The following is a 17,127-nucleotide window of genomic DNA, read 5'->3' on the forward strand; positions in this document are numbered from 1 at the left end:
CAATTTCAGTAATATACTGGGGGCATGGGGCACGTGTCCCCCTCAATGTATATGGTGACTACGGCCCTGTCAGCATGCATAATTAGGCTGCAGTTGTCTGGGTGCGCAAAGGAGAAGTGGCTGGTCTTGTCATACAAAGTTTGATGGAGTGTCAACTGGACAGTATGGAGATATTTGCATCTTGAAAGCCGGACTACAAATGTGGATAGACAGGGAGAAACACACGCAAGCCTAAGACGTGGTAAGATACGATATTCCTCACTATATGAAGTGACTGATAACAAGATCTGTATAATGGATTGTAAAGAAATTCGTCAGGTTTTTATTTTGTAGACAGTTGATCTGTATTTATAGCATGATGGGATGACAGCACAATGATGTGTGAGGTATCCCTGGAAAGCTCTGTTCCTGCGCTTTCATGTGATATATGTGGCATTTCTGTGCGAGCCTGCATTCGCAAGTAATCCATCCAGGAGTAATGTGTGTGCAGAGCTGTATGAAAGCTCTGCTATACGTAATTTTAGTGTAACTTTATCATCATTAAAAACGCTGTGAAAACGCACGGTCGCGGAGAAAATCAATAGAGAAGAACAGGTGTGAATTTGGATGCACTATGCGTTGTTCGGGCCCATAGGGTTAAAAACAGCTGATTAGATTGCATAAATATACACTGTAGGGAATTTCATTTATTGCCGCTTTGTTTGAAGCAGCATACATTAACTTTTTCTTGACCCCTTTGTACTCTGATGCAGGTTTGAGGCTGATGGCATCCCGAGATGTGGATTCACAGTATAATATTTGTTCAACATAGACAAATGACTAAAATAAACACATCTAGCGAGTGAAACCAGCTCAAATAAAGTTAAAACAACATCGTTAACATTTTAATGACATGTAGCGAGAACAAAACACATTGTTTGTTCCTCTTCCTTTGATGTGGCAGCACTGTTATTTTGACAAACAGGACATGCATGCAAATTATCTTGGGCCACTCAGAAACAAGATCGACCACTTCATCTGACTCTTGGCATTTTGCTTTGGAATTGATGGAATTGATGGAGAAGGGTGACTGGTTGAGCTGACACAGACAAGATGACAGAGGTGAAGATAGTTGGGCTCATCTTCATCTGTTTTTCACTGCTTCACGGTAAGGAGGAAAGAATTTTGCCTATCTACTACCATAAATTCACAAATCTAGAAATGCAATGGATTAATGTATGTACCATGTAGCTGTTATGAAACATTTTGTTGAACAGTGTATGAGGCCTTACCCTATTCTGTGCAGCATACAAAGAAAGATCTGCCATTGAGCTTGTGCAAATAAATACATTTATTTTTGCTATCTCATAAATTGAGATTCTTTTTTCTTTTTGAACTCAGGTTTTGTCGCAGCATTGAACTGCACCAGCCCAACTCTTGAAGCCTTGTTTGATGGACTTGAAAAGGAAGTATTCTCGAAAAAAACAATGAGACCTGTAAAACATGTTTCAGATACACTGAACGTATCTGTTGAAATGACTGTGGAGGGAATTTTAGGAGTGGTGAGTTCAAAAATGTATTCATGCTTGCACAATAACATAATTGTTTTTTAACGACTGTGAATTTTGTTTGTCATTAAGAATCATGTGTCTCGTTTCTAGAATGAAAAGGCCCAGTCCTTGACATTAGTCATATGGCAAGTCCTGGTAAGTTTTCAGAGCACTGACAAAAAAAAAAAAACGTTAAGATATTTTCAAAACACATTTGAAGCATTTCATCTTTAAAATGCTGAGATATATAATGAGAGGCAAACGGAGCAAATATCTTTGTTTTATATGCCAGAAATTAAAAACCAATGGTCAAATATGATCTTCACCATGTAAACAGGGGTCTTCAACATTTTTCAGACCAAGGACCCCTCAGCTAAAGAAGAAACAGAGCAGGGACCCCCGTACAACATATACTGTATAAAACTGAGTTGCATCTGGGCCTACAATAGGCCTGTCTCACAGCAGACATTTTAGCGTCATAGTAGAAAACATGCAGGTGTAACTAATATTACTAACGATGGCTCTGCTCTATTCAGCAGTTCCAGGGAACAAGCATGCACAATTGCAGGAACCTGAAATTGGATTAGCTAAATGGAATTCAGCCATAATTAATGTCATTAGTTACACCTGTGCTTTTACTGTGACAATTTCAACCTTTGACGACGCTGAAAATATTTGTTAATAGGATCCATATATTGTTTGTTGTGGTCTTTCCCTGGTATTTGTTGATAGTAATACAAATATCGTATGCCAGACTCATTCTAATTAAAGTATATCAAGTATAAAGTGACACAGTTAAAATGGTTGTTCTGTTTAATGCAGGAGTGGGATATAGCGGGTCTGAGCTGGGATGAGAAGGAATGTGGAGCTACAAGAATCTCTGTCCCTCGAGAAAAGCTTTGGATCCCAGACATCATCATTGCAGAGTTGTAAGTTAAAACTATGGGTCGTAAAAATAAGAAGTAGAATAAGAAGATAAGATAAGATACACCTTTACTGATCCCACAATTGAGAAATTCCAGTGTTACAGCAGTCAAGGGAAAAGAGTCAGATTAAAGATTTCAAAATTTAAACTTAAAAAACTTAAAACTTAAAAACTAGGCATGCAAAATAAAGTACAAAAATACAAGAAACTGCGATAAATAATAATAATAATAACAACAACAACAACAACAACAATAATAATAATAATACTAATAATAATAATAATAATAATAATAATAATAATAATAGGGGCGGCACGGTGGTGTGGTGGTTAGCACTCTCGCCTCACAGCAAGAGGGTTGCCTGTTCGATCCCGGGCGTGGGAGCCCTTCTTTGCGGAGTTTGCATGTTCTCCTCGTGTCAGCGTGGGTTCTCTCCAGGCACTCCGGCTTCCTCCCACAGTCCAAAGACATGCAGATTGGGGACTAGGTTAATTGGTAACTCTAAATTGTCCATAGGTGTGAATGTGAGCGTGAATGGTTGTTTGTCTCTATGTGTCAGCCCTGCGATAGTCTGGCGACCTGTCCAGGGTGTACCCTGCCTCTCACCTGATGTCAGCTGGGATAGGCTCCAGCCCCCCCGCGACCCTCAAGAGGATGAAGCAGTTAGAAGATGAATGAATGAATAATAATAATAATAATAATAATAATAATAATAATAATGAGAAGTGGATAAAAATGAACAGTGAATAAAAATGAGCAGTGGATTAAAGAGAGCACATCTAGTGCAAGTGATTGTATGTGCAAAAAACAGCAAACAGCTGTGGTGTTTATAAAGTGTCCATAGTGTCCATAAAGTGTCTATGGTGCAGTTTACTGTGAGCAGTAGGACTGTAGTCAACCAAAGAAAATCTTGGTCGACAAAAGTCGCACAAAATCTTCAACTAATCGATTAGTCGTGGGGGGGGGGATCTTCACGTTATTTTTACTTGTGCAGTGGTGTGTCTGTGTCACTCTGCAGTTACACCTCCAAAACACTAGTTGGCGGTGGAGGACTGTGTTAAGTGCTGTAAAGTTTAGTTCAAATCAAACTTTATTTATATAGTTGATTCAAAACACACATTAAATATGGCTTAATAGAGTGTGCCAGTAAACTCGGAACTCCGTTAGCGCTTTAGCACTTCCAGTTCTCTTGTCTAAAAGTCAATACGTTTTTTGAATGGGATTTTGGTAAAATGCCTCAAATAAGGTCTGTGGTTAACAAAAGGTTAAGCGAGTTTCAGGTTTTGTTCTACGACATAAAACACGTCAGTAAATACCCTACTAGTGAATGTTGAAACTTTTACATGTCGTAAAAAAGGCGGTTGCTAACAAGTTGCTCAATACGACTACAAACCCTGTCGGGGACATTAAACTTCATCACCCCCGAACAGGCGAGAGTGCTGGCAGTCCGCCATTACAGCTTCTTATTTAGCTTAAACAGTCCGATTTCCCCATTTTACAATGTTTTTAAAATAAAGCAGCCGAAATCAGTTGAAAGCTTAGTGGCAGTGACGTCAAGAGTCATGCGACCGTGGAGTAGTCATGTAGTCCGTTAAAGCCTAACGTTAGCTTTTTACTTCTGGCGATCGCATTTAAGCTTCAAATGCAGTATGAAAAGTGTTCATATGTGAAGATTATCTCGCTGAACAAAACCTGTAAGTATCATAAATTTGTGTTAGCCACGGAGCTTATTTTCTGACATAATCCAAAACGCAATGCAAAAATCACATTCACTTTCTCTTCCGGGAACCAGCACGATGCTAACTCTGTAGAGACAATTTCAAACACAAGTACGCAAATTGGCTTCACTATAAATCGCAGAACTGACAAACAAATACTTGTCTTTATCTGGACACATTTCCCTCACCAATACAACATGCTAACCTTATTAGCACAAGTCTATGGCGTTTTACATTGTATAAATTAGCCTAGCTTCTAGCGATCTTTTCCTCCTCTCAAATAAAACCAGGGACAACAGCATTCAACAAAGGTTACAACACTCAATGTGGCTCCATTACAACTCACAACATTCACCCACAAAACAACTGTCTTATACTAAACACGTTTTCCAAGCAAATACAACATGCTAAAGTTATTAGCGCCAGCCTATGGCATTTTACATGGTAACGTTATACATTAGCCTCTGCTCATATGAAACCAGGATAAATCCCAAGGTATAAATCCCTGAAGGATAAATCACACACATGACTTAAAATGCTATTTTAATGGAGGCTTTACTGTCTTCACAATTTATTGTTTCTTATCTGTGAAATAGTCTACAAGTTAATACAAGCTTCGTTTCCACTGAGGGAAATGGTGTCAGCTTAAGGCGAAAGTATACTTGATGCACAAAACGCGCACGTGCAGTGAAGGACCTGCGATAGCGTTCCTTCACACACTTTGGGTGAATCAGTCTATCGCTGAAGGAGCTTTCCAGAGCTTTAATCTCCTCCTGCAAGGGATGGCAGTCATTAGTCCTCAGAGATGACAGCCTGGCTGTCATCCTCCTTTCTCCCACCACCTGCACAGAGTCCAGAGAGCATCCCAGGACAGAGCTGGCCTTCTTGATCAGCTTGTACAGTCTCTTCCTATCTGCAGCCGAGACGCTGCTGCCCCAGCAGACCACTCTGTAAAAGATGGCTGATGCCACCACAGTGAAGGTCTTCAGGAACGCCCCCTGCACTCCAAAAGACCTGAGGTAGAGTCTGCTTTGGCCTTTCCTGTACAGTGCTGTTATGTGATCAGTCCAGTCCAGTTTATTGTTAAGATGAACACCCAGGTACTTCTAAGATGTCACCATCTCAATGTCCTTTCCCTGGTGTTGGGGGGAGGAGTCTGCGCCTGTGGAAATCCACCATCAGCTCTTTGGTTTTCCCCACGTTGATCTGAAGGTGGTTCCTCAGGCACCAGTCCACAAAGTCCTGGTTCAGTTCTCCGTACTCCCTGTCATCCCCATCTGTGATGAGGCTGACTATGGCAGAGTCGTCAGAGAACTTCTGCAGATGACAGGTGGGGGTGTCGTATGAAAAGTCTGCAGTGTAGAGGGTGAAAACGAATGGTGCCAGCACTGTCCCCTGCGGGGCCCCCATACTGCAGACAACCAAGTCCGATACACAGTCCTGGGTCCTGACATACTGCGGCCAGTCCGTGAGGTAGTCCAGGATCCAGGATGTGAGGTGATTAGCCACCCCTATGTGCTCCAGTTTGTCCCTCAGAAGCGCAGGCTGTTTGGTGTTGAAAGTGCTGGAGAAATCAAAGAACATGATTCTCACAGAGCTTCTGGGCTTCTCCAGGTGAGAAAGAGCTCTATTCAGGAGGAAGATGATGGCATCGTCCACCCCAATGCCAGGCTGGTAGGCAAACTGCAGCAGGTCCATTGAAGGGCCTACTACGGGGCAGAGACGAGACAGGACCAGGCGCTCCAGAGTCTTCATGAGATGCGATGTTAATGCCACCGGTCTGAAGCTGCTGAAGTCCTTGGGGTGCAGTGTCTTGGGCACAGGTACCATGCAGGATGTCTTCCACAGTTGTGGTACTCTCCCCAGCCTCAGGCTCAGGTTGAAAATGGTTTCAACTATCCCGCACAGTTGGTCTGTGCAGGACTTCAGGACCCTGGAGCTGATGCCGTCTGGACCCGCAGCCTTCCTCGTCTTTATCTTCCTCAGCTGATCTCTCACCTGACAGGTAGTGAAGGACAAGCTGGAGCAGAGGGGCTGTGTGCTGGGGGGTGGGGCTGATGAGGTGGGGGGAGGGCTGGGGGTTGGTGAGATATCTGGGGTAGCGGGGGTGAGGGAGGTGTTGAAACAGTGTGCCAGGAGTGTAGGTGGGGGGAAGGTGAAGGTGATAAGGGGGGTTGCTGCCGTGATGTCTGGGCCAGGGGAGGGGCAGACTGAACAAATCTATTGAAGAACAGATTCAGATCTATCACTCAGTTTTTCCCAGGGGGGGTGAGTGGTATGCCTCCGTGGTGTTGGCATAAAATAAATCCAGTGTTTTATTGTCTCTGGTGTGGCAGGAAACATACTGGGTGAAGGTGGGCAGGGTGGTGGATGGACAGGCGTGGTTGAAGTCCCCGGAGATCAGAAGGAGGGCCTGAGGGTGCTGTGTTTGCAGCCTACTGCTACCATAATGACATGAGAAAACTCCCAAACTCCCTGGGTAGATAATATGGTCTCGTGCCAACAGCCAGCCGCGCACTGTCCCTGCAGCAATGCTGTTCCTTGATAGTGATGTGCCCAGAATTACACCATCTATCATTCACAAATACAGCCAGCCCTCCTCCTTTCCTCTTACCGTTGCCCGCCCGCTCATGTCTGATGAGCTGGAATCCGTCCAGCGCGGCAATTGTGTCCGGTACTTCCGCGTTCAGCCATGTCTCGGTAAACACCAGCACGCTGCTCTGCCGGTACTCCCTCTGATGGCGAGTCAGCGCAGACAGCTTGTCCATCTTGTTGGGAAGCGATCTTACGTTCCCCATGACGATGGATGGGAGGACGGGTTTGTACCGTCTCCTCCGGTGTCGGCACTGCACTTGGCGCGACATCCCCGTCACCTTCTCCGCAGCTCGCGGGGAATATCGTGCCTCTCTGCGGGCCGCACCGCGGTGTGACGCAGTGCTAACAGCTGGTCCCGGGTGTAAACAATGAAGCCACGGCTGGGCGCCGGGTCCCCACACACGATCATGTCCATGGAAAAATAGGAGAAAGACCGCTATAAAGAGAGCGATCTTCATCTCCATATCAAAACAGAACATAAGTGCTAGCTAGCTTACTGAAAAAACTCCAAATAAAAAAGTTAAATGAAAAAGAAATTGAGAAAAGCTCAGCAGTGAGCAGGAGCTGCTCTAACAGGCATCCACAGTGGGGGCGCCATCTTGAATAGAGGAAGCGGAGAGGTACACGAAGGAGATGAAGAGAAAGAGCAATACTTTTATTTATTTAGCGCTTTTCAAACTTAAGCTCAAAAGCCCCGTTTCCCAGGAACAATGCTCTGCAACGCTTTTTGTTCCCCCCAAATAGGATTGGGATGTATGCCATCCCGGTCGAAATTAATACAAATATATATGAAATTTACAGTGTGGTGATGAATGTTGTCAGCTCATTAAAATTGAGTAACATTGCAAGTTAACGTTCCATATTAAAAGTCGCAGGCAGTCGGCCCAGTGAATTAAGTTATTTTTTTGATTCGACTCCAGCTGCTGCAAGAGGCAGCAAGACATTCTTTCATTTTATAGTTACAGTTTACTAATAAAACTCTCCATGGTATGAACATTGGTTACATGAGCTTTAAAACCAGCCACTACTCAGCCTTGAGCAGAGTGACTGTCTGCTATTCACCAATCAACGGACTGCAGTGTTCACAGCTCCACCTCTTAGTACCAGATCTGTGTGCTCGGTTCCCCAACGGGAGGGTGGCCAAAAATGGGGACGGTATGGAACAGTTCCATTGTTACCATCCACAATTTTTCACAGTGGAAATGGAAAAAAAAGTGTACCAAACTGAACTGACCTGTACCATACTGTACTGCTTGGTGGAAACAGGGCTTAAGTGCTTTCAAGATTAAAATATGTCATGCAAAGCAGATAGAATGCCAATATACAAACAAACTCTTGAATTTAAAACAGTAAAAGTGCAAAATATATGGAAATGGTTATACAAATAGTGACGTGGTCAAACTGAAACAAGCACACTTTAAATATGTGATGACAATAAGTAAAAATAACTTGAAAGTAAACTAGTTTATCTTGAAAAAACAAAAGGAATCACACCATCAGTGGACCTTATCCCCTATCTTGCAGCACTTTTGTCTGACTTTATAGCTGTTGTGCTGTTTTGGGTACAGAGTAATTTATCTTTTCTATTATCCTATCTATTAATATAATTGGCTTGATTATAAATATGGTAACAACACAAACAAGAATTGTGCCCAGTTTTCAATATTTTGTGTTTTATGAGTTAGAGAAACTATCTGCGTCACCTGAATGGAACATTAATTACTTTAATGTGGAATTATTTTTTTTTTCTATTTTATTCTTTTCCAGCAAGGATGAGGACAAATCTCCCCAAACTCCCTACGTCTATTTATACAATACGGGTCGTGTCTATGATGATAGGCCGCTAAGAGTGGTCAGCGTTTGCCGATTAGTAATCTACACTTTCCCCTTCGACATACAAAACTGCTCGCTGACCTTTGGACCATTTTTACACTTTGGTAAGTCTGCTGAAAAACACAGCCCAGTCGGTAGAAGAAAATGTTGGCACTGTGTATCTCTGCAAAAAACAGGACCAGGATCAGTTGATAGTGTAATAAAATGACTAATTAGACAAAAAGGCTTTGGTGTAAAGTAACTCTTAATTAATGACAGCTTTTCAAATCTATGATCTTTGATTACTTTCTACATCGTTGCTTTCCCTGCCGTGACAGTGGTCCAATACAGGTTTATTTACTGAGACATCACTGCTTTCCCTTTTTGTCTGGTGATGGGGTTAAAAAAATTACAGCAAAATAACATCCAAGCTTGTACTTGGAGTACAATGAAAAATGTCACTTTTAAGTTAAGAGTTTAATTACAATTTTTTGGACTAATTATACATTTTCAATAATGATACCTGAATGCTTTACACAAGAGTCAAATGAAATTTCAAAAGGATTTAATTCATTACTTTAAATATCTCTAGGTGTGAAATTTTGTGAACTCAGCTTTGACAGCTTCGCTCTACTCATGTGCAGAATACCACAAGATACATTTCACACAGACTGGGCATCTATCATGGACAAACTTTTTTTACATTTTATTCCAGCTGAAGACATAAAGATGATTGAAAAGCTCACAGCTGCAGAGATCCTTGAGGAGTCCAGACAAGTGATGCAGACCAGAGGAGAGTGGGAGCTGGTAGATATCGAACAAGCTCAAACTACCCTTGAAATCACTGCTGGAAGTTACTCTGAGATCAAATATTATGTAAGCTATTTTATTTTATTGTGTATTCACATGATGAAATATTTATCTGTTTAACATCACTTTATAACTGTGACACATTAAAAAAAAACAGGTGTAGAATTTCTATGTGAATTTTTATTATTTCTATAATTATTTTGGAAAGGTCAAAGTGACAGGATACACTAAAAAGTAAAGCAGTAAAACACAATCTGCCAAGATGAAAGTTATTTTGTTTTGTTTTTTCTTTCTTTGTTTCATTTTTAAGATTTTAATGTAATGGATGTCCTTTCAGTGCAACATTTTTCATTGTGGAAGCATATAAACAGAGAACAAATGGGGACCAATTATTGATCCTTGGGGAACACCAAAGGTCTGAGTGACCACCAAAAAAAAAAAAGCCTTAGAAATCACAACAGAAGAAGTTTCATGGGGGGTGGAGGAAGTGTTTTCTGTTCTCAGCAAAGGTCTCATTTCACTATTGTAAAGTCTCACTAAAACCTTGAGCCTTTGTATTTGTTTTTCATCCCAAGATCATTTTGAGACGTAGGCCAGTCCTCTATGTGATAAATCTCCTGTTGCCCAGCTGCTTCCTCATCATAGTGGACCTCTTCAGCTTCCTGCTGCCTCCCCACAGCGTGGACCGCTCCTCCTTTAAGATGACCCTCATCCTGGGCTACACCGTTTTCCTGCTCATCATGAACAACCTGCTGCCAACCACTGGAAATACAACACCTCTAATGAGTGAGTGACACCTGTCATACAGTATAAGTAGATTTAAATTAGCCAGCAACAGCTCTTGTTGAGATGAAGGCCATGCTATTTCTTTTACATTTGGACCAGAAGCCATTGCTGCCTATAAATTTGCTCAGTCAGGATGTAATTTCAACCATTCAAATCAGAGGGGACAGGTATTTCTGTTGTTTGGTTTATTCATGTGGGTGATATTTTGTCAGTACCATTTATATAAATGAGGGTAGGCTAAAAAACAAAAGCACCTCTCTGTCTAATGCAGTGCAGTTCAACAGCACCATTAATACATCCTCCAAAATGACCATAGAATTGAACCGTCTCTCTAAAACAGTTTACCAAAACCTGAACGTTATAACATTCACGAAGGTAGGATTTATTTTGGGACTCATAAATCAGACTGCATTAGTTTTAGCGAGGTGTTCCTAGTAAACTAGCACCTGCATTTATGTGCTGAAAAGTGTCTCTTAATTTTTTCCCACCCCTTTTCTGCTGGTTTCCTGCAGATGTTTTATTCTCAGTCAGTCTGGCTCTGATGGTGGCCAGCCTGTTGGAGACAGTGTTTATCACCAACATCCAGTTCAGCTACAGCCACTACAGAAAGGTGCCTCCCTGGCTCAGTGTCTTTGTGCTCCAATATCTGGCTGTTATTGTTTGTCTCCCTCCAAAAAAGAAGAGCAACCGTGTCACAGTCTCCCTTCACCAACCTGTTACAGGTACAGTGACATCATCATTATTTTTAAAATCATATTTTATATGCAATACAAAGTTCTAATGATAATAAAAGGAATGTATGAGAAAATTGAGTGTGAAGGTTCTCCTGCATTCTAGATCTCGGAAGGAGTAATTTGAAAGAATAATCTTAACGCAAGCTCAACTTACTGCCTTCTTTTCAGAGCTCGTGACTGCATCTCATGCTCTTAAAGGGAAATTTTGGTTTATTTCAACCCATCTCCTATCGTCCTAAATTTGTTTCAAGTGACTAGTGACATAGAAATAATAGTTAGCATGTTAGCCGTTAGCCTAGATACAGCCGTAGCGTCAGACCTGTTAAAACGTAAGTGAACGGGCATACCTTCAAGTGCAAAGTTAGTCCACTGAACAAGCTTTTTTTCCACAAAGACCGCCTCATATCGTTAGGATAAATGTCAGAGAACATATAGAAAATGACATGTAAACATGTTGTCTTACCTTACTGGTGTGCTGCCATGTGTGTTTATCCCTCTAGCTCTGCTTTCCAAAGCGCAGCCGAAATATATCTCGTGAGCTCTAGATAAAGCCCAGCTGGATACTAACGTTACTCTAGGTGGAGGTGTCTCGTCTTCGGTCACATCCAGACCGGTCCCATTCCTTGCAACAGAGGCATTCCTCTTCTGTGGGCACTGGGCACAGCATTCACAGGTACACCACCAATCTCCAGAGCTAAAGCCTTGCAGCAGCCATTCCTCCTCTCTCGTCCTCTAACGTTACCTGTTGCGCCTCTCTCTCTCCTCCTCCGTTCTTCAATTTCACGAAGCTCTTCGTCAGTGTATTCTGGCTCAAATAAATAAGGGCAGCCATCAAACTCTGCAAAATCAAATTCCTCCTCCACAAAGTCAAAGTCTGGCAAAAAATCAGCCATTATTCTGTAAATCTTTCATAAAATAAATGAATGAACTTTTCAGGCTACTGTCCAGTTCTGCCTTCCAGCTGTTGCTGCTTGTTCAGGCACGCTATGAGATCACTGCTTGTTCTCGCGATATTTCGGCTGCGCTTTGGAAAGCAGAGCTAGAGGGATAAACAAACATGGCACCACACCAGTAAGGTAAGACAACACGTTTACATGTTGTTTTCTGTATGTTCTCTGACATTTATCCTAACGATATGAGGCGGTCTTTGTGGAAAAAAAGCTTGTTTAGTGGACTAACTTTGCACTTGAAGGTATGCCCGTTCACTTACGTTTTAACAGGTCTGACGCCACAGCTGTATCTAGGCTAACGGCTAACATGCTAACTATTATTTCTTTGTCACTAGTCACTTGAAACAAATTTGGGATGATAGGAGACGGGTTGAAATAAACCGAAATTTCCCTTTAATCATCAGTGGAGTTTGTTCATATATCATAGAGATGTACCTGAAAGCTTTGAAAAAATGTGGTGCAAGGATCTTGGTGAATACATTCTCTAGGACATTTCTTGGGAAGAACTATTGGTACTGGAAACAGACACTAGAGGCAAGACTATTATGTCTCAGAAACTGAGAGACTTGCTTGCTGCTAACAGCGGCCAGTTAAGACTTTCGGGGAAACTCGCGCTCATGAACTTTAGTTCGTCAATGTGAGCATAAGTGTACATACCGTGCAGCTGCGTGCACATATGCCACTTCCTGTATTTAGCGGGTGGGCAGATGCTAATGTCAATCCCTGAATAGTACCTGCCTTTAAAAAAACAAAAAAACAAAAACATGTCACACCTTGTACTGCACTATCACTCTAATCTTGATTTTTCTTTCCATATCTAGCAATGAATACCGGCTTCATTTCCTTGAGAGATGTTCAGAGCACGTCTGGTCTGCCAGTGAACCCCCCTCCAGATCCCATCCTGGAGGAACTGAGGAGGCTGAGCAGAGATCTCGGAGCCATCCGCCATCAGATGGACAAACACTTCCAGGAGAACAGTACATTACAGGAATGGCAAATGATCGCATTAGTTATTGACCGTCTGCTGTTTGGTTTGTACATTGTCTTCTTCATGTTCTGCTTTATCACCATTGTAGTTATCTGGACACAGAGTAACGCATATGTAGGTTGATTTGATGGAAGAGTTTATCACAGTGATACTGATTACCAACAAAAGTTTGAAAGTTTGACAATTTACAGTTTTTTAATTTAATCTTTATTTTATTTTATATACTTTATTATTATTATTATTTTCTTAATAGTTCTTGAGTGAGTTCTGGAGATGATAATATTCTCAGAACGTTAATCTGAATCTACCCTTGATAAATCTATGTTTATCAAATCAGTGTGTTTGGATGTGAATTATTTGGCTGCAGTACTGGCACTATCAGTCCTGGTTTGGGACCCTGCTATTATTATTACTCATATAAAATGCCCAGAGACAGAGTGATACTTTGACTGCTAGTTCACAGCTACTAACACTGACAAGGCTTAAGAATTGGGAAGGCATCCTGAATACAGCAAATGGAAGTGTTGATGGGTTTTTTTCTGAAGAAAATGGCTCTTGTGTCTGATGAGTATCCAACAGTTTTTTTTCCTTTTGTCTGATATCTTTTCTTTCTAAATTCAGGCTTTATTCAGCCTGTATTCTTAGGTAAGGTTTTCCCATAGGTGCTGTCCATAATGCCATTTTAAGAAGCATTTTGTTGCTGATAGTGTTTTATTTATTTATTTTTTTAAAATGTAATTTAATTTTATTTACTTTATTAATCCCCGTGGGGAAATTCAATTTTTCACTCTGTTTGTCAATTACACACAGGTCCGAACACACACATGCACAAACAGGACCTATACATGCTATAAGTGGAGAGATGTCAGAGTGGGCTGCCCATGACAGGCGCTCCAAGTGCTTGGGGGTGTCCGGTGCCTTGCTCAGGGGCACCTCGGCAGTGCCCAGGAGGTGAACTGGCACCTCTCCAACTACCAGTCCACGCTGTAACCCTTTTTCAAATGTGTGGAAATAGTGGTCAGATACCTACTGCATGGAAAAAATCAACCATAATACCTATCCCCAAATCAAAAAACCCCAAGGAACTAAACAAATACAGGCCAATTGCACTGACCTCTTTGGTAATGAAAAGCTTTGAAAAAATTCTGAAGGATGAAATTATCTCATTAACTTTAGACAAACTGGACCCACTACAGTTTGCCTATCAGGTGGGTAAAGGTGTGGAGGATGCGAAGCTCTTCATTCTAGATAGATTGTACAAGCACCTCGAACAACCTAAATCCCATGCCAGACTTTTATTTGCTGATTTTAGCTCTGCTTTTAACAAGATGCAGCCTCATATTTTAATTGAAAGGCTATCCTGTCATTTTATGCTACCAGATCAGATTTTATTGATGATTTTAAACTTTTTAACAAACAGACTGCAGCAGGTCTTTGTGAATGGATGCATGTCCTCCGTTATACAGTCAAACACAGGCTGTCCCCATGGCTGTGTCCTTTCTCCCCTGCTTTTTATTCTTTACACAGACAGCTGCAGATCCTCTCAAGAAAACAGCTGTCTTGTCAAGTTTTCAGATGACACAGTCTTACTGTCTCTTCTTCAGGGCCACCATTCAAATCACGGTTGTGCCCTCCCTGAATTTGTCAGTTGGTGTGATGATAGCTTCCTCGACCTAAATGTGTCAAAAACCAAAGAAATGATCATAGATTTAAGGAAATCCAGTGTCGACCCCAAACCAAGCACTATCCATGGTGAAGAGGTACAAATAGTACAAACGTACAAATACCTGGGCACTGTGTTTGACTCACAACTAAAATTCAGTGAAAACACTGACAGCATTGTAAAGCGAGCAAACCAAAGGATCCATCTGCTGAGGAAACTCAACTCCTTCGGTATCAGCAGAAATATCTTGTGTACCTTTTATCAAACTTTTATTGAGAGCCTTTTAACATTTTCTTTTATATGCTGGTTTGGTGGTCTATCTATGAAAGACACAAAGTGTCTGAATGACATCATCAGAGTGTGCTGTAAAATTACTGGAGTCCAGCTTAAGGACCTCTGCTCTCTCTGGAAAACACGGGTGGTGCAGAAAGCAGACAGGATATTATCCCACCCTGATCATGCTCTGGCCAGTGAGTTTGTAATCATGCCCTCAGGTCGGCGGTATTATGTGCCAGTGCGGAAAACAAACCGCTATGCAAATTCTTTTATCCCGTCTGCCCTAAGGCTGCTAAATGCACATTTGCAGAGTGAACTGTGATTTATTTTATCGTGAATTGTTGTGAACTGTGAATTGTTTTGCATCCCGCTCTGCTGTGCTGTCACTGGTTGTGGTTGTTGCTGTTGTTGTTGCTGATGTGATGATGCTTGATTGTGGACGTTGGCTGTTTGTTGCATTGTGTTCTTGTTGCTATGGACAGGCCAACTGTGGAAATGAATTGCCCTTTTGGGACTAATAAAGTATTCTGAATCTGATTCTGAATCCATGTTTTGGTCCAAATGGGGACTTGAACAGGCGACTCTCCGGTTCCCAACCCAAGTCCCTATGGACTGAGCTACTGCCATCCTCAATGCACAAATGTATGCACAAAACATGTGATTTCTGATGTTCATAGAGGAAAGACATTTGTTTGATGAAACCTTGCAGAGAAAGGGAGTCAAACGTTGGCTATCCCTAACCAAAGGGAAGAAATCTTTGACCAAAATACCAGCACATAGAGACTGGACTGATACAGGTAAGAAACATAATATTTATGAATCTGTTTGATTTCTGGTATTCAAACAAGACATTAATAAAATGTGGTGTATGATATCTTCTTAAAATCTCATATAGAACAACAAGCTGATGTTCCCTCTACGTCGAACATGAGCAGAGATTCAGAACCAGACCAGTGAGTCTAACAACTCTGACTCTGAAAGGACTCTCTCTGGAGTCTGGGTCAGTTTTGAATTACAGAAAGGTGTTGAGAAGGGGTACATTGTCACTAAAAGAGATGAGGTGTGGCATTTTGAAGAAAAGACTGATGATCATTGACAGCAGGAGGCTCCAGGCTACCCCAATTTTGCAAAAGGTAATGAGTCTAGAGTCAGGTGCACTGAAGACTACTGTGCCAAAGACGGCATCAGGTTGAACCCCTCAAAAATAGGTGTCAACAAAGCAAAGAGACGTATTAACAAACTACTCCTCAGGTCTTTGTGGGACAGATTTTCAATGCGTGAAAATCTACCCACATGCAAGCTTGTGGCTGATGCTGAACAATTGTCTGCTACATGTTTAGCGACCTGTATGACGTTAGACAATTTTCGTTTGTATCTAATGACGTGGCTTTTGCTCAGTGATGGCTAAAACTAGTAACATCAACATCTTTATTGGCACAATGACTACAGCATATGTACGGCTTATGCTGTATGACCTGATGGACAAGTTAGGGGAGAGGTGTATGTATTCTGACAGACAGTGTGGTTTTCATCTCAAAGGCAGGAGACTGGGTTCCAGAGACAGGTTCCTTTTTAGGGGAGCTTACAGACGAGATTAATGGGGACAGAGGAGGCGATGACCACATTGTAGAGTTTGTGTCAGGTGGTCGAAAATGTTACGCTTATCGTATGCTGCAAACCAAGACACAGTTAAAATGTAAAGGAACCACCCATACCCTCTTCAGTTGACTCTAACTTGTCTGCGGGCAGAGATCTCCAGAACTGATGAATAACAAATTAAGTTTAGGCGGGGACCTCCAGGCCATCTGCCTCAAGGGGAATCGGCAGCTGGTTGGAAGCCAGAGCTCAGAGGAGTGGATCCAGGTGGGTTTCATCATCGACCACCTGCTGTTCGGCCTCGACATCTTCTTCATATCAGTCAACTTCATTACCATCACCATCATGTGGCAGCAGTCATACAGCACATCTGGATTATGATTTTAAGTTTGTTTTTTCATATTTGGGGGAATTTTCTGAATTATTATGTGTTAACATGCTGTCACATATTCCATGTCAGTTATTACTAAGAATAGAGGAATGTTAAAGGTTTGAAATGATTTGAAATTAACATGTTGCATCTTTTCACTGAACTGTCCACCTTTCACAATTCATTTTTATGTTTTGTGCTATATTCTATAATTTAAAATGATTTTGTTAAAGGTTATTTTCATGGCACTGAAACTGAAACAAATATGTGAAAGATTTCAATCTCCTGTTGATTCTTATCTGGCAATGTCAGCAAGTATTTGCATACTTCAGCAGACGATTGGTGCTATATTGTACTTTTTAAATTGGTTGTTT

At 41.6% G+C, this 17,127-nt stretch overlaps 1 protein-coding gene across 1 annotated transcript; it reads left to right on the forward strand.

Annotated features, from left to right (window-relative positions):
- The first annotated feature begins 1,092 nt into the window (after nucleotides 1-1,092).
- On the forward strand, nucleotides 1,093-16,764 carry LOC125896224 (5-hydroxytryptamine receptor 3A-like). Its single transcript, XM_049588624.1, has 10 exons — nucleotides 1,093-1,147; nucleotides 1,381-1,541; nucleotides 1,641-1,685; nucleotides 2,352-2,458; nucleotides 8,536-8,705; nucleotides 9,296-9,456; nucleotides 9,966-10,176; nucleotides 10,689-10,898; nucleotides 12,682-12,962; nucleotides 16,537-16,764. Exons 1-10 carry the CDS (start codon nucleotides 1,093-1,095, stop codon nucleotides 16,762-16,764), a joined length of 1,629 nt encoding a protein of 542 aa, XP_049444581.1.
- Nucleotides 16,765-17,127: the final 363 nt, after the last annotated feature.

Source organism: Epinephelus fuscoguttatus, linkage group LG10, assembly GCF_011397635.1.
Source record: "Epinephelus fuscoguttatus linkage group LG10, E.fuscoguttatus.final_Chr_v1".
Taxonomy (NCBI): Eukaryota; Metazoa; Chordata; class Actinopteri; order Perciformes; family Serranidae; genus Epinephelus; species Epinephelus fuscoguttatus.

Bases quoted from the DNA above. Each gene is read 5' to 3' on its own strand.
- LOC125896224 (XM_049588624.1), top strand. From the start codon at position 1,093: ATGACAGAGGTGAAGATAGTTGGGCTCATCTTCATCTGTTTTTCACTG. The intron at 2,459-8,535 runs GTAAGTTAAAAC...ATTCTTTTCCAG, and splicing joins GACATCATCATTGCAGAGTT to CAAGGATGAGGACAAATCTC. The intron at 10,899-12,681 runs GTACAGTGACAT...TTCCATATCTAG, and splicing joins CCTTCACCAACCTGTTACAG to CAATGAATACCGGCTTCATT.